General features: G+C 35.7%; 1 protein-coding gene across 2 annotated transcripts in view; it reads right to left on the bottom strand.

The window, feature by feature from the left end:
• fam171a1 (family with sequence similarity 171 member A1) overlaps positions 1-22,099 on the bottom strand; it is a 54,503-nt gene extending 32,404 nt beyond the window's left edge. For both annotated transcript variants that reach the window (XM_087287170.1, XM_087287168.1), the window contains exon 1: positions 21,774-22,099. Coding sequence is in view for 1 of the 2 variants with exons in the window: in XM_087287168.1 (XP_087143294.1) it covers positions 21,774-21,885 (112 nt within the window). In the remaining variant the exon portion in view is untranslated. The remainder of the gene's footprint in view (positions 1-21,773) is intronic.
• Positions 22,100-24,824: the final 2,725 nt, after the last annotated feature.

The raw sequence follows: 24,824 nt of genomic DNA, 5'->3' as shown, positions 1-24,824 counted from the left end.
TTAATAAGATGGTTTAACTCCCAACAGTTCATAACTTCAGTTGAAAGTCCTGAATCCTTCTCTGGGATGACTCCATCGTTGCGTGATTATTAGTCACTGCAAATCAATTAAGTAGTTCCAATCTCTACGTTTGATTTCCTGGATGTCTTCTTTGCGGCGTATTTGCAGTTTCCTCATAAGAGCGCCTTCTGAAGATATTTACTACTGATCACAGAACTGTGCTTCCCTGAGATAAGGGACATAAGGTTATAAGATGTACATGACCATTACAGCTTTTGCTAAATCGTTTTTTTATTTTTTTTATTTAGAATTATCGTGCGGCCCTATGTTATTGACATCCACAGTAACGGCTACCAGTTGCCAATATTATTCAAAACATTTTTTTGTGCTCAGCAGAAACTTACCAGGTTTGGAAGAATTGGAAGGGTAAGTAAATGGCAATGTTCATGTTTGGGTGAGCTTTTCCTTCAATTCTTTTGTACATTTTACACAAACCAGTCTGTTTGCTTTCAACCCATAAAGTGCAAAGCCTGACCATAATAAATGACAAAAAAATAGTTTTGTTCAGTGTGAAAGTTAACTTACAGGTTCATTAAAGACATATTTGAATTAAAGGGTTATAAGAGCAAAAACACAGCATAACTTCCCCTCACCGCATCTTTGAAATCCATCAAATATGAAAGTGGTTTAAAAGCACTGACGCACATGCACATAAAGTAAAACAAATACATTACCATCACCCTTTTCTCTATTGCTTTGTTAGTAAAGGGCAGTGTGTACAGGCACTGACCTCTCCTGAAGAGCACATACTGTATGCAAACTCTACAGAGCTCAGATTAATATACGCTAAATAAAGGATCACATAGTCAGATAGTCATTATCAAGCCTTGAATCACCCAGGTGTTTATCTTGCAGTAATGACGGAGGTTTGTGTCATATCCTATAATTACATGAGTATAGTTACCACACAAACAACAAACAGAGACGTGCAAAGCCGATCTGAGTTAAACTTGCACAAATCTTATGCAAGGTGGAAAAAACATGGACATTAAACTAAACTAACAAACTAAATAAAGAAATAAATAGTACAAATAAACTAAAGAATTATAAATGTCCAAATAATGCTTGTTGAAAATGTAGCTTTGAATTTTACATTTTGGAAGACTTCCAAATATCATCAACACCCACACCTTTAAAAGTTAGTTAATCTGTAAAAGACAAAGGGTATGCCAGTAAAAGTGTATGATTTTAAGCAGACAATAAGAATAAAAATCACAACTATACAGTTTATAATTTAGATTTCACTATCCTAAGTTTTGCCTATTTGCCATCAAGAATTTAGTATGATCATTTATTGTTTTATATATCCCAATATGTTAAAATAGGTATGTGGTTTAATTGTAGACATAAATTAATTTTGACATTATCACAAAATATATTTAAAACATTTAAGATGGCACTTTGATTAAATTTAATATGCTTGCTGTGTGTGTAATATCACATTTGTAAATCTACTTTGAAGTGGACACTAAAACGAGACACTAAAACGAGACGTCTCATCTTTGACCCTTATATATATATTATAATAAAAAGTATGTTAGTGAGATTGTAATTTTGGCCCTTTCAGCCAATTAAAGTGCAGCAGCAGTAGTGGTGGGGTAGTTCAGTCACAGGGGACACATGTGTCATAGTAAGGGGGAGGTGGACATTGATCCCACTGGAGAGACGCTGAGGAGCTCTGCAGTTTAATCCAGGCAGAATTGGAGAGACATTCAACCACAGACCAATCAGACCAAGTCACAATGTACACAATGTACATATAACACAACAGCCATGGAACAGTCAAGCAGAGAGCCAAGTTTATACACAACACTGTTCTGTGTTGGTAAGAATAGAAATGGAAAGAATTTAAATGAACTGCAAAAAATGGCTGTTTTTCCACAAATGCTCATAGTTTTTCAAAAATGCTGGTTAATTAAGTAAACAATAAGGCCCAAAAGCACAAACTATAATGATCTCTCTATTTAGGGGTGGGCCATAACAAAGGAAAAAAAAAAATAAATAAAAAAAAATAAATAAAAAAATTTGAACAAAATATTTCAGGAAAATCCATATTTACAGTTTTATTAGTTTTTTTTCTTTACAACACTGCTGTTTTTAATATTTTACAAGTTAAACAACCAAACTAATTTCATTATTTATAAAAAAACAAGTCCTTACAAGATAACAAAATATCAAATACAAAAAATTCAGACATTTACGTCAAAGTGGTTGTTGGTAAAAAAAAAAAACTGTTATTTCCTAATAACAAAGATCTAAAAAGAAGAAATGCATATACAAATAAATCAAAAGGTTTTTTTTCTCAGGTAAAGTGGGTGCATATTTAGCATTATACAGCATGTAAAAACATAAGCAAGATATCAAATCTAAAAGTAGCCCTAAAAGTTTTGCTTTACTACCATTAAAGGGACAGTTCACCCAAAAATTCTGTCATTATTTAGTCTTTTAGCCTGCTTTCTCTTTAAAGTCTACATGAACTGAAAGCTGCGATAATTTTTTTCATATTGTGATGCAGTTCCTAGAAAAACAGAAAATTAAATGAGAAAACAGTGATTGTGGCTGTTTTTTTCTCCTGCAAGCTAAATGGATGTAGTAAAATGGGCATTTCCTTCAGAAAGATCAGGAAAAGTGTTTTAGAAAAGTTATTGAAACCTTACAGACTCCTCTTTCTCATAATTTCTGTTTGCTGTCAAAACAATAGCTCAAAATCACATGATCTGAGAATTTAACTGAAAAAAAAAGCGCATTTTCAGAGTTTAATTTTTGATTAAAAGGGAAAACTATTTTTTTTTCTTAATGACATGCACAGATGAATTATTCACCACAAAACTGGTAATGTGAGCTAACGAATGTGAGCTACTTTCTCTTGAGGTAACCAACTGTGTTTCTATGTAAACCTTTCAAAGTCCTGTAACAAGGCATTGTTTTTTAAAGGCTTTATATATCGTTGTGTCTGCTGTACGCACGGAGTAAAAGCTGCATAGCAGCTTGCAAATGAAGTAACTGGCAAGGCTTTAAATCACATGAAACTAATGTAGTTTTGTCATTACGAATAGTGATTGTAATGAATGTCATCATTTTGTATAGAGATGAAGGTGCCAGTTGCAAATGATACAATGTGTGCTTCAGATACCATAAAAATCCCTACTAAACAGATTGTACAGACATTTTTAATCGGTCACGATCATAATCGCAAACTCCTAGACTATATCAGATGCTTAACTTTTAAAAATGTACTAAACAATTTTTTCAAAAAATCATACCAATCTTCTTGATCGATAGTGTACAGCATGAAAACATTTGTAATCCTTTAATGTGATTTACAGAAGACATCCACTGAAATGTCATTCAGCGTGGTGTAGTTTCTATACAAAAATAATAACAACAATCAACAGACAACAGACATTCAACTAATAATTTATTTCCACTTGAAAAAAAGCACAAATCGCTTTGACCAATGCCCTATAGAATTCTGAATGATATTTATACAAATCTGTTGAAAATGCTTCGGATTTTTCAAAATTTAGGGTTAGGCAATATCAATTGCCTTAAGTGTATAGGGAAAAATACTAAGGGCAGCTAAATTATTTCAATGAAAACATTTAAAATAAAACCACACATCCAAAAAAGCAGCCACCTGTGGTGTTTTTTCAAAGCACAGGTGCAGGCGGTGTCATCGCAGCAGTCTCTGCAGTGTTTACTGTAAGCAGCTTTTGAAATGTTATCCAGCAGTCTGAAGAGAACGCAGTCATCCAACACTAGGTAAATATTTGACTTGAAAAATAGCACTGTGAGGAATAATACCAATTTTCCTTTGCCCTCGAGCTCTACTGGGAATTACTGATCTGCACAGAGACAATAAAACGAATTAACGTCTTACGCTCTCCCTTTATTTCTTCACACACAGAAAGCCTCATAACTGAAAACCTCCAATGTACAAACCTTCTCTTGCGCTTAAGCCTTTACTTAAAATACTTCTTTTATCATGACCTTTTCCTCAAACAAGGACAAAGACACACACAAACAGATTCCACACAAAAGTATATTCATTTATGGTTTTATATGGAGCAATATAATCTAAAATAGATTCTAAGCACAAACTGAACAGACAGGTATGCACACACATACAGGAAAGCATTATATTATATCTGGAAAAATTTAAGAGACCACCATCATTATCATTTGCCATTTAGTTTTTTTTTTTTTTTTTAAATGTAAAATTGTTTTACATATTACTAGTGCTGGGCAAAGATTAATCTAAAAATCGCAGTTTGCTTTGACATATGCATGTGTGTGCATTATATATGTATTTATTATGTATATGTGAAATACACACACACACACACACACACACACACACACACACACACACACACACACACACACACACACACACACACACACACACACACACACACACACACACACACACACACACACACACACACACACACACACACACACACACACACACACACACACACACACACACACACACACACACACACAGCAAAACAAAACTATACAAAACAATAGTCACATAGATATTTATTTAAATTGTAATAGAATTTGTTTTATATACATATTTTTAAATTTAAATATAAATAAACCTTTTCAAAAATATGCAATCGTGTGTGTATTTTTATATACACATAATATAGACAGCACACACATATATTATGTCATAACAAACTTTTATTTTGCATGCCATTAATCACAATAAATTTTTGCCCAGCACTATTTCTTACAGATTATTTTCTCCATTTTTAACCACAGACTATTTTATGTTGACCTATTGCCATTTTCAGTAAATAAATGATTAATTCTGCATAAGAAAATTACGAACAACAAAACAGGAGACACTAGCCACATAAAAAGAGAAAAAGAAAATTGTCATTCCAATTAAAATTCTTCTGATTAATATATTTGTTTACACTTTACACAACATGGACTGTACATGGACAAAAAAACACAGTAGATTGAAGATGAAGGTCTGTACTAAACTACTATACTACCTACTAGTAAGGGCTGGTGGGAGCTGGTTTTATTGCTGGAAAATAGTGACCTGAAATAGAAAAGTTAACTTTCACACGAGTCGCTGCTTACCGCTCATGTGTTTGTGTGGACTGATAGAAGGATGTTTGGCACTTTTGAAAGCAAGTCAGTTGTGCAATGAAAGCATGTGGATCCCCTTATAGCATGCATTCGTATCACCCATATATTCATATTTATAATATTTATCAATGTTACGAATTACTCCACTGTAACCAATATCTGATAATTTCCAGTGTCCATATTTTGTGATTGTTTTCGATTTATTTACAAATGTGAATTACATTATGGGAGTTTTATTTTTGCTCTGTCCACTTTTGATGATGAAAATTCAACTCTACGGTTACTTTTATTTACATTTCAGTAGTTTGTGACAAGATATTGTTTAAGAAATTATATATGAAGAAATTAGTCTATAAAATAATCAAAAATGTACTGGCAGCTTTATTACAGAGTTTTTTGGTAAACACCAACACCAACCCAGATAATAAATCACTTTAAACTTTGTCAAATAAAAAAAATAATAAATACTGCTACAATCTTCAAGGTTTCAAAATGCAATTCAAAAGCATAATTAAGTGGATAAAAACATGAATCCCAAAATATGGAAAACGGTCAATTTCCAGATATTTTTTAATGTGTGATCACTGTGTTTGGAAAATCATGACGTAAAAAAAATAATAATCCGCTTATCACGTTTACATGGCAAAGGTTTCATTTTGCTCAGTTTTATAGGCAGTTTTATCCCATCCCTTGAAAACAAGTACAATTTTATTAGGTTTAAGAAATTTATTGAGGTGGTGTTTATATGGAGCATTTTCATTCGGACTGGACTTCATGTAACACACCTAGTAACAAAACATGGAAACCTGTAGTTAACTTTTAACCTAACTGGATCAATCTTCTTTTTTTTGTGTGTTTTCCAAAAGGTTATTCATTGTTGTACCGCAGATCGGTCTCTCCATCTCTCTCTCTGGGAATTCCCCTCTTCCTCCTTCACTCAATAATACACACATGCTGTGAATCTATGACTTCACCGCTTCATTACACCACACATTATGTCCAGGCAGATCATGCGCACATCTCACACTGACAGCAGCTGGTCTGCAGGTCACAATCTGACCAGCAACGAGATGTACAATACATGCTCAGTCGACATATTGCATGTGGTAGTTGTGTCCAGTCAGCTTTTGGCTTGACATCACAGGAAAGCCGCACAGTTTGTAACTGTGAGTGTGTATGAGCACAGCATGCTAAAGTCCATAAGGCAACAATATTAGTCAATAATAAGCTTCTGAAGCTTTTGAGTACAACTTGAATAGTATTTTGATGTGGTGTTTTCTATTGGTTTGTTCAAAAACATACATTTTGTCATTATTTACTTTATGACCTTCTTGCTTTAATCAAATACAAAAAAGCTTTTTTTTCTAATAACCATAGTTGCTTTTCTACATGCAATATAATCAATGCAAAACACGGTCATTTTACTCCTGCTGTTAAAGGGATAGTTTACTCAGCCACCATCCTTTCTAAACCTTCATGAGTTTCTTCCTTCTTCCTTATTTTGAAGGATACTCGAAGCCAGTGCTCATTGATTCCATAGTATTTTTTCCTACTATAGAAATTAATGGTTACTGCTTTTCAACATTCTTCTAAATATCTCTAATTTCATGCTCAGAGAAATAGATTAAAATAGGTTTTGAATAATTTGACAGGGATGTGTATACACATATATATGAGCAATATTACATTAGTAGCCGTTCGATATGGCTATATATCAGCACTGTTGTGAGGTGTGCACAGTGTCCCACCAGTGTATTTATACAGCCATATCACACTGCTACGATTGTGATAGTGTTTATACAACAGTTCGACGGCATAAGTGTATGTTAAAAAAGAAAATCCAACGATTTTAGACAGAGTCTAAAATCTTTTTTGTATGAGGAACTACTTTTCTTTTTATTCAGTCACATCTGCAGCAGAAACTGTTGCTACTTCACCAATGTCACTTTAGAGCTAGTATTTGAATGATTCTCTAGCGTAATGTCTAAAGTGATGAAAAACCGGTGATTCTGCTCACATTTTAGGATTAAAAGGCTGAACAGCATGAAATGCCATCAGTCTACAGAGATTTCACAGTATTTTTCTGATGCAATCGGGAGATCATAATTAACCCCCCAAAAAAGTCAAAGCAGCACAAATACTACCAGATTACTGTTGTGTTCGTGATAAGGAAAATAAAATATACTGCATAAACTGAACTAAACTGAATAAATAAAGGGAATCTAAATAACTACATTGTCACCTTAAAAGCCTCAATATTTGTTTCTTATGTTAGCCAACAGCTGCAATATTTGTCAAACTGTTGTGAGTTTATTGATCTGCTGTCATTCTAAGTGAGCAGAGTAATATACAAGAGTGAAGAGTCTATACAAGTTCTGATATTGCAGAATATTGCACGGCTATCAGCCAATCACATTTAAGAACCAGACAGAACTATTGTAAATTTTTAGTCATTTTTAGGCATATACCAGAGTCACGCTGAATCTGTTTAAAGTGAACATGCAATCTCAACAGCCATCTCTGTGAACAGTCTATTTGAACAACACATTTAAGCTTAATGCTTTTAAAGCTCTGAGCTCATAGTGTCTAGGAAACCAAAATTTTATTAATTTATAATGAATCACAGTCTAGCCATAGAGACAAAGGTTGAGATCATGATTTCTTTTTCTATAGCATTATTATATTAGAACCATATGTTGTTTGCTTTTGGGATTGAGGTCTTAAAGCTGGAAACTGGCAAAAGTGATCAAAGCTTTTGTTCAAAAATCAAGAATCCACCTTGTGCTTTCTCAATTCTCAAATGTGCTTTGTGAGGAGTAAACCACCTTGAATTTTGCATTCTGGCCACGATAAGTAAGAATGTGTTTATTTTAGAGGATATATGCACACAGAGACCATCCAGAATGCTGCATTGCAGTGGAGAACAGAAAGATATGTAGTGGAAAGAAGCGGGAATCTAGAGACATAACATCTGCTCTAATATTCAAACCAAGAAAGTGAACATTTATATATTTTGTTCAATATTCTAAATCCCTGAGTGAATACATGTAGCTTTAAATGCATTCAAAATTTTAAAACGAATGACTCTATTTTAGTAGAAAAGGGTAATAAACTGACATTAATGGACAACCAACTTCTATTTACCTTAGATGGTATCATTAACCTTAAGAGCAGAGTCATGTGAGCAGTAATGAAGAGGGCAATCAGTCAATATGCTGGGCTCAAAAGCTTTAGAAAGCCTCAGGAAACCATATTATTGATTAATCTGGAAAAACAGCATTAACTAGCAAGGTTATATAGGGTTAGATTGTGCAAAAGCTGGTTTGTGCGTGTACAGAGGACAGGAATAGACCAAAATAAAAAAAAACGTCTCCCCTTTGATTAGCCCTATACTATACTTTAGAATCAAGAGATTTGAGAATACATTTTTTAACAACAACGCAGCATTCATTTGGTGAACACACTGTACAAATGCAGGGCTCCACACGATTCCTTCATGTGGCCCCAACACAAAACAATTAAGTTAACTTAAGTTTTTTTTTTTACAAATGTAAGTGAATTGAACATAAAACAATTAAGTCGTCTCAAAAAAAAAACTTAAGAATTGTGTCATTTCAACACATTTTAATTATATTTTTGAGTGCATACACTGAACTAAAAGACCAGTACAAAAGCTTTGTAATATGACTATGTACACCCAATACAGTGACATTTTCTCAAAACATTTTAGATCTACAATTAGTACATTATTAACAAGCACTGAAACATATAAAACTTTAGTTTAACAATAAATATACAAATATAGTATACTCTAAAATTGTACAAAAAAATAAAATCACATTTCATTCTTTTTTGTAGGGGATGAGTGCTGAAGATTCATTTGTAATTTAAATGGAAACTTTTCAAACTAAATTTTGAACAGCCATTTGGTAACTTCACATGCCACAATTTGGCCAAGCAAATTGGTACCAAACTCCAGTTTAAAATCACAGCCAAAAGCTGACAATAAAATTAACAATGTGTGGAATATATTATGTATCAGTCTCCAATGGTATCAAAATGTGGTGTCAGCCGTTTCCTCATAATCAGCATTAGAAACAAGTCAAATAACCAAACCAAACCAAAATTCAGCAGTCATTTCTCAAGTTCTTTGAGAGGACAATCGGTTCTAAAGCACATCAGAATAGTTACTGATACTAGTCAACCCTGTTTTCCATTTATACTTCAATCATCTCTTTAATTACTATTTATTAACAGAGGCAGCATGATCACTCAGGGGTTTTGAAAACCATTTCTCCTTTGAGAAATTTGTTTCCCATCCTATGTACAAGTTGTTCTCAGTTATGAAATAAAATAAACCACCATTCCAAAAACAAATTAACAAAACTATTAATAGATGATTATTTTTGATATCTAAGAGAAAACACGTTTATTTTTCAGTTTTACAAATTCTAAAACATGAAACAAGCTTGTCTTTCCCTTGTGTACAAATGACTTCTCCAGATGTGCAGCAGACTGGCTGTCTCTCTCTCTATAAAAGGAGACGAACAGGCTGTGTGTGTGTGTATGTATGTGTGAATGAGAAAGAAAGAGCTCCACACTCATTCAGGACGTCCAGACTCTAAATGTTAAAAGACTGCTGTTGTGTGGAGGATTATCAAGTTTCACAGGCACAAAAACAGATAAGTTGGCCCATAAAATTCTAATCAGATCTGAAAGAATTTACTTTTTTTGGGATTCATTCCAAAACACATCTATAAACATCTTCACAACCAAAAAAAAAAAAAAGTAATTAAAAACTCTAAGTTTTAAAAGGATGGATGCTGCTTCAAGTCATGAACTTAATTCGAACACATATAGAATGTATATAATTATTTTTATTATTATAACCATTTTATAATGAAATAATACTTTTAAGACACTTAAATTCCAACAAGTGGAAGTAAATGTCTTCAGAAATTCATTCAATTTATAAAATCAGTCGATTCGTTTAGAATGAAGAAAATAACTCTTTTTGAAAGAGCCACTTTATTGGTTCACCCAAATGGTTCAAATACAATCACTTGACTACTAGTACTAATGCTGGGACTTTATAGGTAGATATTTTTGTTGTAAAAATTGACAAAGATATAATCAAAAAGGCGGCAATATCAAAGCTCCAAAAAATGAATAACACAAGGTGTGTAACGCCTTGAGCACACCAGCTTTTCATAAATAATAAAGAGGTGGTGTGCTCGAGGTGTTAAGCCTGGTTTTTGCTTCTGCGTCGAGTGATCGGCATGACCCACGGCACCTGCCCTGCCCATTGCTGTGCACTTTTTGGCTGTTTTCGTTGCGAACCGAGTACGGTGTACTGTAGTGTTAGTAAGTTAACTACTATGAAGCGTGTTTCGGGCGGCCACTGCGATCGGATCCTATACCAGCGTTGGGTGGTTAAAATTACGGGAGTTTTCGGGATAAAAAACAAAATGGATTGGTGGCTGGAGATGGGTCTGAAATACAAGAAACTCCCAGGAAAAACAGGAGTGTTGGCAGGTATGCTCACACACACACTATGCACTGTGACTACTTCAATATTGCTGAAAAGCCATTTTACTCTGTCTCGCGCTGAACGCTGTCGACCAATTGCAACAGGCGGTCATCAGTCCATTAAGCGCAGATTAGCTTCCCGCTAAGCAGGGGTTTAGGAACAAATTAATCACTGAACGATTCATGAGAGTCGCTGCGATAATTAGGTAAAAATAAATGTATATTATAAGACAATGAAAGTGTTTTTTGACCTTGCATGCATATCAGCCTGTTGTTGGAGACCCTTAAAATCCAAATATGACACTTTTTAATGTATTATAGGGGCTCTTTAAACACTCCTAAAATGCTCACTCACAGGCCTTTAAACACTCTATTATGGTCAAAATCTGCAGTGTCCCTCTCCACAAATCTCATGTGTTTTGGATACCTGTGGATTCTAGTCAGCTAAAATCCCAATTCAACATTGCAGATTTTGCGATGTGACCACTGCGGCTGCCCCCATTGCGATATCAATGCTGAAGCAATATATTGTGCAGCCCTAGTAACAACAGCTCGTACACTAATGGACTCAATTCAGTACATCATCATGCTACAGGCTGCAGTGAGCACGCACTCTGTTTTTAAAATGCATTGCAATTCTCCTTTGAATTGATTCTGAGCTTTTTTTTTTAAAACAGTAGATGCCGCTCTAGGGTAGTTTTTAACCTTAAACACATTAACTAACGTAAAATGCTGAAGAGAAAGAGCAAATGTGCATTAGGCCGAGTCAAGATTAAGGTAAACACAGTTCACTATGAATACCCTTGAAATTCGCTTAATCCTTTTTCGAACTTGATTATTTCTTATTTTAGGATCAAATGATATTTAAAAGGAATTGGAGCAAGACAAACTAAAAACAATATTCTCTCTTGATTCCGATGCATTTTAAAAAACTCAATCAATGCAGAACAGTTTTTCGGATTTAAATACATAAGCACAGATTGCGCATACATTAGCGACGAGGGTTGGACGATGTCAATGAATTTGGCATCGTACGATGTCTAATTTGAAAAATCGCGATGGACGATGCCATCGCCGTCGTAGGCGGGGGTGGTTGTTAAATATCAATTAATTCATAACCAATTAATTAATTGTAGCCAACTGTTTTCACTACCTGACCCACATGGTCTTTGCTTTACCCATAACAAAACCATAAAGAAATAAGTTACAAACAAATTACCACCTGTCAACCACTTTTTTTTCCACGGGACTCTGGCATGAATATGCAGTGATCCATGTCATTATTATGGCTTTTCCCACAGCTGATGGAGGAGACGAGAGTTCGGTTGGAGTTTACTGTAGTGAATACATTTTCATTGTTTTCACTGCAAAATCCTCACCGCATGCGTGGATTTAGGAGACATTTGTGCAGAATGCATCTTTGCACCTAAAAACGCCAAACTCAGCATTCAGGAACAGATTAAAACAGTTGTTATGTAAACTTGCTGAAGTAAAAAGCCTGCAATGCTTGCCCCGCCTTTGTGCTCTTCTTATTGGCCCACTGCTCTAACTGAACGCTAATGATTGGTTAATATCAGCCGTCAATCACTCAGCCAATGCCTTCTGCCTTCAGATGACAGGAGCTGAAACCGTGAAAATGTGAAGCGCGGAAGATGAGAGAATGACAATAACACTGACTAGGGTTGTAACAATATACCGGTATGACGGTTTACCACGATTTGAACGTGCACGATTATCATACCATGAACAATTTCATATCAACGGTTTTAACCTTTAACGGTTTTCTGTCTCCTTAAAGACCGAGACAGCCGCCCGCGGCTAAAAATAAGTTTAATAAGTCTTAAATGTTTAATAACTTTTGATCCGCTGATCCGATTCATACAATTCAAAGATTGGCATAAAGAAGAGAATCTCAGCTTTCCAGTGCTGTATCACATAACATTCGCGGACTTTCAGAGGCTCCGGAATCAGTGCGGTTACGTCATCAACATTTGACAACGCTGATTTGACAAAGAAACGCTCGTCACTGTGTCTCCGGACAAATCAGACATGATACATTGATGCATTGTCCCTCCTCCATGCCCAGATTGGTTTAAACTCGCTATATCACAACCAATAAGCATAGGTTTCGCTTTTGTTTGTGGACCAAGCTTTTTGAACAACACGGAATGAGAGATAGGCATACATTTATGCGCGGCTAAATAAAACGCAAAAAAAAAGTTTTGCATGAAATAATTCTCATACTAAGTACTTTTGCATGCACAGCAGCACAGAAACATGACAAAACAGTGACACAGCAAAGACGAACTGCTGCTCTTGCTTTTTTCAAAAGACACAAATGAAGATGCAGCTGTTTGTCTGCATTGCAGACAACCATATCCAAATCCATATCGATAGACAACCATATCCATGCTGGCACATAAAACCTAAGGATGTTCCATATTGAATCTAGTTTCGTTATGTAACTATTTATAGTATAGTAAATATTTATATCTATTTTTTACTGAGGATTTGCACCATGTTTATTTGGACTTTATTTGGACTTTGACACATTATTTATTATTTTCTTATTTTTATTTGTTCATTGTAAGTGGTGTTGTTTATAGTAACTAAAAATATATTATTTGGAAAAAGTCAAATTTGCTTCACTGTTCTATTATTTTGTAACATTTGTAACATACCGTATACCGTGAAACCGTCAAACCGTGGTATTGTTTTAGACGATTATCATACCGTGAAAAATTCATACCGTTACAACCCTAACACTGACAGATTTACTCAGTTACTAATAATGGCATCTCTTATTAGTGATCATGGGCTGAATGTTAATTCACCATTTACACTTTTCCAAAAGTGGATAAAAGACTTCCAGTGTTTCAAGTCCGCGAGGAAAATGACTAAAGCCATTCACTGTAAAGTCTGTGGGACGGGGTTTGCAGGTAACAGCGTTTGCCACTGAATCTACACATTTTAAGCGTGAGAGGTGCTGTATAATCCTTCATTTAATCCTCACAATGCTGTCAGCTGTGCAAGTGGCAGCTATATGTAACATTTAACACAGCTCATGAAAAGACCATTATTGCTATTAAGATGACATGCAAATGATAAGTTATATATCAATATAAATGTGGGCCGAGGCGATGGATCGCGATGCTGGCTCAGCATCGTAAAGTTTGTCTGCCATCGGCGATGGACGATGGCATAGTCTATCGGCAAAACCCTATTAGCGACTAAACATATAGGGGTGGTTTCCCGGACCAAGATTAAATTAAGACAGGAGTAGACCTTAATCTAGAATAGTTAATCATGCTTTAAAAAATGGCTTTCTAAAACACAGATTAAGTGCAGATTACCAACACCTGGACTATGGAGTCCTCTACTAAAATACACTCGATTAATTTAATACCACCTGTGCTAATCAGGATTGACTGGATTGAGGTTGCCTATAAAACATGGAATGAACCAAGAAGGTTTAAATTGTATGCAACTGAGAAGCAAATGGCAATGGACATTGAAAAGAGAGTACGTTGAAAGAACTTTTCTGAACATGAGAAAACTCTTTTAAAGCAAATAGTTTCAAGACATCCTGTTATTGAAGATAAACTGCACACATCAGCTGTTGAATTAAAGAAGAGGAATGCCTGGACATCTATTTGTAATGAATTTAATGCAAATGAACACACATCTACAAGAACAATTCAACAATTTCAGGTAAGAATCATTAGGTTTATTACAGCCTTTTAAAGTCACAGTTGTATTTATAATAGTTATTAAATACAGGTGTTGTGGAAAAATATCAAAATAAACCTAAAAAAACTGTTGCTGAAGCTCGAAGAGAGAGGTTTAAGACTGGCGGAGGACCTGCAAATAAAGACTGTGATGTGTTGGATGAGTTACTGACCGGAATACTGGAGAATCAGCAACCTTTGAAGAACATACCAGATGATGACCATCTGGACAGTTCAGATGATGGATCACATGCACTTGTATTAAGTATTTGAATTTGATTTTGGCTTTTGTTTCTCTCCTCTCAAACTTCTATTTGCTTTTGTCGTATGATGTGAAACATTTTCCCATTTAATCTGTATTTATTTTTTTAAGGTCAAAACCGAACTGAAGAATTGGAAAGCAAGGGTGCTTGCTTCTGATCCTCAGAAGCAAGGGTGTCAATGTCTGCCAGTGCTGGTAACCAGAAGAAAAGACTCACTGTTCATGAAAAATTGGCTATTTGATTTGCATGAACATAAGTTGAAATATCTTAAGGATTAGCATGAAATGAAGATGAAGATACTACAAGTAGAACTGGAGATAAAGATGAAGGAGAGAGAGATGCAACAGGCTTAAATGTCACATCAGTACATGAATCCGTTAAATAAATATTGTTCTATTAGAAAAGATGGATGTTGTGGTGGTTTTAGTATCATACCAGACCAAAAAGTTGTAAACTTTTAAAAAATATTTAGTTTTATTACATGTATCAGGTCTGAACAGAGGGTTGAAAGATAATGTAAACACATCTATATAAAGTGGCACAATGCAAAAGCATCCCTGTATGCAAGTCCTTCTCTGTAGTTTGTTGTAAATGGTGGCACATCTGGATTGTCATCCTCTTCTATTGAGGGATCTGGGCATCCCTGCTTTTTTAGGTAGTTGTGAAGAACAGCTGTTGCAATGATGACAGTGCAGCTTCTACTTGGTTTGAATCTGAGTGTTTTCCTAAGGCACTGAAAACGACTCTTCCAAATGTAACGGAGGCCAGCTAGTGTGTGCCGTGCAGGTAAAAGCGCTGATCATCATTGACATTAAGTAATCCATGTGTCCTCCAAACAAAATTAATCTGAAGTTAGACCTGCCTCCCGGTAGGTTTAATTTAAGCCTCAATGTAGTCCTGAAGTTGCTCTAGTCTTCCTCTGGGAAATTAGCCTATTAAATTCTGGACTAGACTAAGTCTTGGACTTATTAAAACCATGACAGAGAAAGCACATTTATGTTAGTCTGATTTAAATGGCCATTTTAGTCTAGGACTATGCTTAATCTTGGTCCGGGAAACCACCCCATAGTGTTAGAATTCAGGCAAACAAATCAAATTACTTCATTTAAATGTGAATATTATTTTTTTTTCATGCCTAGTGATAACAACCACACCCAAAGCAAGCCCAACTCCAGTCCTGTAAATCTGCATTTAAGTCAGATATAAAACTCTCAAAGCCTTTATAAGATGCAGATTAACTAGGCCCGTGCACTGTAGAGTGAAATAAAAGTCCACCATCTCAGTCTGCAAGACTTGAGGGAAGAGAAATTGAGAGAATGAGAGCTGCCTGACCGGCTCACCCAAGGGAGATGGTCTGGTTTGGGTAATCAGAGATGGGAAAAATGTCTGAGTGTTCAGTGAAAACATGACCCTATAAAAAATTAAGCACAACAGGGGTCCCCAGCTTGCTGAAAATGCTTTGAAACGCAAGAGGCAAACAAATATATCCCAGGCCCACAGCAATATACAAAACCCAAACAAAATGCTTTACTGCTAATTAATAAGGAGGAACCACCAGAGTTATTCTCTTTATCAGCCTTTATGAGGCTCACAAGCTCTTAAAAACATGCTTGGTTTCCTAAGACCCATTGTTCTTAGTCCCTAGAAGCAGGAAACTGTTAGGAGTCCATTTAGTCTGTGTTTTGGTTGCATGTGTGACAACAGACTACTGCTTACAGTAAATGTCTGACTGTTGGCATGAACAATAAGGGCAATATGGGGGCTATGCAAAAACAAACAAACTGTTATTTGTTTATGCAACCGGTTTATTATTTGACTGTACCATACAAACACTTATATATGGTTTACAAAAACTCTCAATTGGAGTCTAACCAATATATTTAAAACTCTCTCTGCAAACAATAGTAAGCAGGAATTTACCACGTCGATACGGGCATAAACAGTGTTCAGCACAATAGAGTACACCCCATTTTGAAAATGAATATTTGTATCCATTTCTCAGTGAACATAGGCAATGTATTTTGCTGCATTTAAACAAAACAGATTTATTAAACTGATATATTTATTTAAATATTATTTTAGAACTAGCTGCATAACGTGTGAGAGTGTTGCTGTTGATATTAACATCATTTTAAAAGTCATACAGCACCGGATAACTCAAAACAGCAAAAGTCTCCTTTAAAAGTCTCCGTAGTTGACAACACAAATACTGCTGTCACCTCGACGGAAACCCCACCTCTGCTTTCATTTGAGTGGAGAATGAAAAAGACACGACTGACATAACGTGCCTTTACCGCTCAGAGTTGACTTTTTTTTCAACTGATTGCACAGCGCACAACTGCAAAAACGCAAGGCTCAGCAGGGCGTAAAAGCAGTGCGCACAATGCAAGCAAACGTTAGTAAATCATTTAAAACAGGTGCCTCTCATCGCTAAAAGCGTGTTCGGTGTGATTAGCCTCTTACTCTACACCCCTGATTCTACCCTATACCTTATGGTCCGTTTTCACTGAGCGGTACGTTACGGTATGGTTTTCGGCATCCTTTCGAAAGGGTACCAAACACGAAAAAAGGTCCTAAAAGGTGGAGCTACACGTGCAGCTAAACGCTAATTGGTTAAAGAGATACGTCACAAGCTCATGGAGCTAGACAGAATGAAAACAAAGGAACCGCCATGTTCTAATACACAGCCGAGAGATTACATAGAAATTATATAATGACAAGCCATGGACGACCCGAGCTCAAACGAACTGTCATTGTCTTGATAAACAGCCACAAAGAGCCTGTCAAAAAGTCAGAGCGGTTTCACTTTCTTACGGGAGCTCGCGATCGCGTCCAAGTTATATTTGATATAATGAACTTTAAAAGCTGATGATAATAACGTGTGCGTGATTATTGGTGCCTCCGTCATCTGATACATTCAGAGAGAAAAGGACAAACGCGAGAGTGAAGTGCAAAAAAAGGAGAAGCCTGACAAAACACAGGATCAAAATTGTTTCCGCAAACTGAATCACAAACAAACTGCCATGTTTATCTTCGCCTTTTGGACTATTATGAACTGGGAATGACAGAATTACTCTCTAACAGAGTTTACATGTGCTGGTGAAGATTACAGACACAGATGAGAGGTTTGCGCTGACTGTGGGCTATATTGTGTGTGTTTTTAAACTCAAATAAGGACTAAATGTCTGTGGTGTGTAGTTTTTCTGTAATTGGTAATATATCGGAGACTGTAAGGGTCTGTATGTGTTCGTATATGTTTCATTTATATATTTATTTTTTTTAGTTGCAGATGTTACAGTAGGCTATTTTGCAATATCATTGATCTGCAGTTATAATCAAATCCTGTTCATAAACAAGTTAGTAATAAACATTTATAAACAAGTATTTATGTGTGTAAAGCATCTCTTTTGTGCGAAGTGCTTCTCATATGATTTGTGAACGACCTGTACAGCTTTACTGTTGACATTTATTTGAGCGAGAATGATGTCGACCGAAACTCTCTTTTGTACACCACGCCCACCAAAAGGGTACCCTTGTTAGAGGAAATGCAAGCCTGATAAAGGTGACCCGTACCGAACCGTACCGTACCAGTCAGTGGAAACGAGCCATAAACCTATTACCATTCTAACTATTAATAATCAGCTAAATAGGAGTTTATTAAGCAAGAAGCCTTAGTTAATGGTTTGATAATAGTGTGAATTGTACACAAAAATAAAGTGGTGATCATATATAATAAAAGTAAAAACCTGCCTAATGAAAACCAAATTAAAAACAGTCAATTTGGCATCAGGAAAAGCTGTCATGACAGATTTTAGTAATATTTTAGAAGCTCTCATTTGTTAGGAAACTCAGTTAAAATTAACGAATGACAATCAAATTACAGGACATTTGTTCGTCTTTATTATTAGTTTGTTTTAATATTAGTGTTTACAATTAATACATATTTCAGCTTAGAAGTTAACATTGATTAATACACTGTGAACCATCATGAACATTTACATGAACTAGCTCTAAAAAGGTATTATAGACGCTGCAAAAATAGATTGTTAATTCATGTTACTTTTTTCTTCATTTATTTCCTTACATTTGTTATTCGTGATTTAAATTTCACAATTTCTAATAAAACCAGTATTTTCAATAGAGTTTCTTTTATTTAATTTGAAAAGAGTCAAAATTCAGCCAGTAAGATTTAAGAAAGCAGCATGGCAAAAAAGATTTCCAGGCCTGAATATACTGTGTCAAGACCTCACATGCAGACACAGCAATCTCTTTTCAGATCCTGGTGATGAGGAAGTGGCACAGCCTGGACAAAAGGCAGGAAAGCCCTGTTTTGCATACTCAAAGCGTACTCTGTGCCAGTCTAATGTCTTGGGAACAGAAGCGGATCAGACCCATCTGTGCTGCCACTGCTCATCAGCAGGAGCCAGAAGGGGGGAGAACATGGGGGGGATTCCTTATATTATGGAAGTCTTCGCCAAAGTGACAGTCAAGAGGTGAGCTACAGTCATTGCAGCCAGTAAATTTAAAAAGTGAAATCTTCATCTTTGAAGCTTTGACCTGCTATCTGGATTATGTAAATGTCAAATGTGAACTTCTGGTTCTATGTAAATGGCTTTTTCGATTTCATTCCTCACCCAACAAGCTGATATCTTAATGCACAGACACTTAACACTGCATTAGCCACATCATTTAGACAGTAACAGTCTGGAAATAGTCAGAAGCCAGAAATAATCTCATAATAAAACTATCACAGCAACCACTTCCATTTAAATTTCAGCAAGATAATTGAAATGGTCTAAATGGATATTTGTCACATCTGTTAGTAAAGGAGAAAACCATATTTAATCATTTTAAGATGATGAGCAAATAAATAAATAAAACTATAGCCAGATCCATTTGCTGTTTTGGAATAACTGGCACTAGATTAACATTGTGAACTAATATAATAAGCAAAATGTTGATAAATGTAAAAGTACTTGTACAGCATTTATTTATTATAGCTCAACATTAACAAAGGAATCCGGCTATCAAAATCCAAAGTTGTGCTTTTTTATTTTTAGTTAATGCACCGGTTTAAAAACAACCAACAATGAATGACTTAATGTTACCTAAGACTAATAAATACTGTAATAAATGCAGTAAGGCTGGGCGATTTTAACTTGATTATGATTAATGAACAAAATTTTTATTTATTTAGTTTTTGCCCTCATAATTCACTGACAAGTTTTGTACAGTAAATGCTAAATGCAGTGTTCATTTTATGTTCATATTAGCAAATATATTGAGTTACATTGACAGAACCTTGCATTTTATGTATTCTATTAATCAACATTAATCATAAATAAGATATATAGAAAATAATCCTCAATAATTTTTGTCATATTATCACAGTTCATCTTTATTTTGTATTCATGCAATTTTAAACAGCAACTTTAAGTGCATTTAAAAACAAGACAACATATCTGGATAAATGTAACGAGTCTATTTGATATAAAAGACAAAACAGACATTAGGCCTGCACGATTAATCGAATTTGCACCGAAATAGCAATTTGAAAGGTGCGATTTTCAAATCGCAAAAGCCGGGATTATTTTGATTATTACTATGGCGAGGGAGGTGAGCACGAGTAATTAAAACAATCCAACAAATGTTTTTTTAAAAAGCACACAACTGTTACAGCAGAACTTACGAGCCCCTATTCATTACAACGGATAAAATAAAAAGCTGTGAACTCTCTGCTCTCCTTCTCTCTCACTGTGTGTGTGTGTGTGTGTGTGTGTAAAGGTTTTTATATCAATATATAAGATTTTATATATCATTTATTTGGTAGAATTTAAAATAGTGTGGGTATTTTCTTTTTTTTCTTTATTGGAAAAATGGATTTAAATAAACAGTAGCATAGCATTCTTTGTGATTATGCTTGGTCTTTCTTTGGTGTTCTTAAAACCACCACATCAAACCTGCAGCAATTACATTTTTTTCTAAAACCGGGCCTAACAGACATAGCTAATAAGTTAACGAAACAGACTCCTGTTATGAAGATGAATGCCAGAAATTGCACTAGAAAACAACTCCATGTGGCAAATATTGGCACTTAATGAAAAGTAGCCTGACATACGTGTGTGTGTGTGTGTGTGGGCGCGCGCATATTAGTTTTAGACAACCTAATACTAATGCATTAACTTCAGAAGAGCTAAGAAACTACTGAGGTAAAGCAGGTTTTATATTCACACATTCGTTCAATAACAACTTGTGACATTCTCTCTATATTGTTTACCATGGTACTTTATATATTTGGTCTAAAGTCACATGTAAATATGACTTAAAAACAACATTAGCACCATTTACTTGACTGTGAACAATGTTGTACTTCGACAGTCATTGACTGTTAATATGATTTCCATGTTTAGCATTGGCAAAGAATACTTTTCTGAAATTACTTTGGGGGAATTAAAGGGAAAGGCTTGAATGTGTGAATATAAAACCAACTTTACCTTAATTAAGAAACTTATATTCTATGAAATAACTGAAGCAAACAATTCCGACAACCCATTTCATGGAAAAGCTCTAGATTTCCAGATTTCTAAACAACTAAAATGAAGTCAAGACAAATATTGGAATATTAAATTATATCTAAAAAACAAACTAGGGTCCAACAGACAGAAACATAACATTGCTCCAACCTAAAATAATGACATTTCTGTGCCTCATAGTTGAACAGCTTTGGAAGCTGCAGTGATGCTTGTTGCAAAGACAGGCATCACAAAAATGAGATCCGATTTCAAACAGATGGTTTGAGGTTTACAAAACAGCAGAGCAACTGAACCACGTAAGTTTAACACAGTTTGCGCTGTTTAAACACTAATTTGTGGAAAAAAACTATGTAATTCATAAAACATACATTCTTTGCTCATAAAACATGTACACACTGCGTTATAATATGCTAAGGTTGCTAGCTGTTAGCACTGGGAATGAAATTTAGGAAGTCCAAGCAAAGCTCCCCAAATGTCTACCAAAATTCCCATAAACATGAGCAGAAGTGGTGTGTTTGCAGGTGTTGTCTCGGCGCGTCTCTTACCTTTGGCATCGCTGCTCTCCTGCAGTGTTTTAGCGGTCGTCGTCCATAAAGCGCATCCCAGCAGGCAGAGCACAATCACGGCAGACCTGCGGCTCCTGTCCGCCCCTCGCATTATTGCTGCTCACGGTTACAGTTTCGTCAACAATGCGGCTTTTTTATGCGGCAGGGGTATTTTGAAACTCGTAGCAGCTGAGGTTCCCTGCCATAATTTGGTGTTTTAGCAAGTGTGCTCATGTCATTGAACACCGAAGGGCGATCAGAAAACCCCTCCGCTCAGCATCTCGGCGTTGCCGCTGTTTTTTCCCCCCAACTCGACTCGAAACAACGGCAGAAAGCCAGTCAACTCCACCAATTTAACCACTTCCATGCCGAGCACAGATGGTGCTGGTCAGAAAGATGGATTAGGCCGCCATCTACTGTCCGATACTGTATTTTACATTGAAAAAATTCTTTTTTCACAGAACAGAACTTTTTTTTTTAGTCTCATTGGACAGTGCGGTGTTATTTATGTTATTATCATCATCACAAAGTTGCTTTATATTTCTGAGGGCAATGCTAACTTTTAACTTTATAGCATAGCCTGTTTTTCAGCCAATGATAAACTTCCGGTGAAAGCTTAATGTGGCTATTTTCAATTTCCTTTTATAGTATCGATGTTGCACTGTAATAAAAATACATTCAGTTGAATAGACTAGCTTTTATTTAGTTGTTTAAGCGTAAAACGAGATGAAAGACTGTAAATTCTAGCACAGCCGGGAGCAGCAGACTAACGCAGAAACTCCATTGAAAAGACTGGGGTAAATTGTCATATTTTAAAGGGGAAATGGAATTTGATGTTGTGCTTCTTTTTCGGTCTGAGACCCACTTTATATTGTATATATCAGGGAGTGGAGATCACTAATTTGTAAAGAAATCAGACCTTACACGTGGCAATTTTATAATGGAAAGGCTGGCTGGCTGAAATTAAATGTCTGTGTGGACAAAGCCCATTCATTGCTATATTAAAACACAGCCATTTTGACTGATTTGTTTAGCATTTCTGTTGTTTTGTTAAGTATTGCTCTTCCTTCATTCATTCATTTTCTTTTCGGCTTAGTGCCTTTATTACTCTGGGGTTGCCACAGCGGAATGAACGCCAACTCATCCAGCATTTTTTTTTAACGCAGCGGATGCCCTTCCAGCTGCAACCCATCACTGGGAAACATATATACACACTCAAAACATAAATTCACAGAGTATATGGTATATGTTAACATCATTTTGAAACATCTCTTTATATTTTTTCAAAACAACTAACCACAGAGTTATGGGATCAGAAAAATATCAATCTATAAACATTTTTAGTGTTTTAAATGAGGAAAATAAACATGCGTTAATGGATGTGACTAAAAAAGTTAGTGAGTTTGCAGTATATAACATACTTTGTAGAATTTCTGTAAATTAAACTTCACAACCCCCAAAAAATAATGGCAATAAAAAGGATAAGAGTTGGCTCACTATAAAACAAAAATGATTGATTTTATTTTATTTGAAGTTTTTTGCATTTATGAGGAAAAAGCTCCGTTATGAATGTGACATGTGAAATAATTTAGAATAACAACAAAACAACAGTAAATAGCGCTATTCTGCCTATAGCCTGCTTTACTGAGGTGAAGTTGGTTTTATATTCACATTGGTTCATTTTTGAACAACGACTACCTGTGACACACATTCCCTTCATTGTTTACCATGCTATTTTCAATATTCGGTCTGAAATAGCATGCAAGTATGGCTTAGCAATAAGTGTAATTCCTGCACGCCACCGGCCAATCACTAAGCATACAGTAGTCGGTTTAGTGCAAAGCTCTTGAGAGAGTGTGACTGATGACTGAGACTGATTAGAGAGTGATGACAAGTTTTGCTTGCCAACTACATAACTGAAAACGTGCTAGATATAATACAGTTTTTGTTCAGAATTGTAGTATTATAAACTACTATAAAGTTTTCTAATTGGTGGATGACATGATCTAGTGCAGGGGTGTCAAACTCAATTCCTGGAGGGCCGAAGCCGTGCACAGTTTAGTTCCAACCCTGCTCCAACACACTTACCTGTAGGTTTCAAACAAGCCTGAAGGACTCAATTAGTTTGATCAGGTGTGTTTAATTAGGGTTGGAACTAAACTGTGCAGAGCTGCGGCCCTTTTGGAACTGAGTTTGACACCTGCGATCTAGTGGGTCTCTGTCATCTTTAATGTGCACGTTCATGATTTCAGGAGGCGTAGATTTGGACGACGGAGGAGTGACTGTGTTTGAAAGATATTATGCTAGCCTAACTGGTTAGCATTTAGGCAGATCACCTACTGCTTCTTTAACCTAGTTAAACATTTAAAGGAATAGCTCAACCAAAAAAAATAATCTGTCATCATATACACAGCATTTAGCTGTTATAAACCAGTCTGACTTTGTTTCTTCGGGTTGAACAGAAAAGAAGATGTTTGGAAGAATGTTAAAACCTGTAAGCACACTTTGGAACACTTTCAACTCTTTTGAAGCAGACAGTTAAGCAGATAAACACAAAACACTGTTTTTCTTTTTTGTTCAACACAACTTTATTGAATTTTAAACTTTTCACGGCTCCCATAATAAAATATGACGGTTTTCTCCCCGTATTGCAGCTTGGGCCTTGGAGGCAGGTCTGGTGTTGTTTCGCATTTGCAGCTTCTTCTGTATTCTGTACTTTGTCATGTTCTCCTCTTTCAAACTTAAAGTTTTTTCTTGTCCGCCTCATCATGCTAATCTTCTTCGCCCTCTCCTTCCTTACTAATTCAATTGTTGTCTCTTTCTCCTCCATGCTCTTTTCTACCTCCTCACTTTCCTTTTCTTTCGTCTCCTCCTCCGCCCTGCAGTTTTTCCTTGGCCCCCTCTCATCCTCCTCTTCTTCTCCACTTTCTCTTTCTCCATGTACTCCTCCTCCTCCTCTCCAATGTACTATATCTCCTTCTCATTTTTCTTCTCTCCTTCCATCTTGTCCTCCTCCACCACACTTTTCATCTTCTCCTCCTCCTCCTTCAT

The sequence above is a fragment of the Danio rerio genome, chromosome 16 (genome assembly GCF_052040795.2).
Source record: "Danio rerio strain M-AB ecotype USA chromosome 16, GRCz13ab, whole genome shotgun sequence".
In the NCBI taxonomy this organism is placed as follows: domain Eukaryota; kingdom Metazoa; phylum Chordata; class Actinopteri; order Cypriniformes; family Danionidae; genus Danio; species Danio rerio.
Note: the sequence above shows the minus strand (reverse complement) of the source record. Positions and strands in the feature narration are given on the sequence as shown.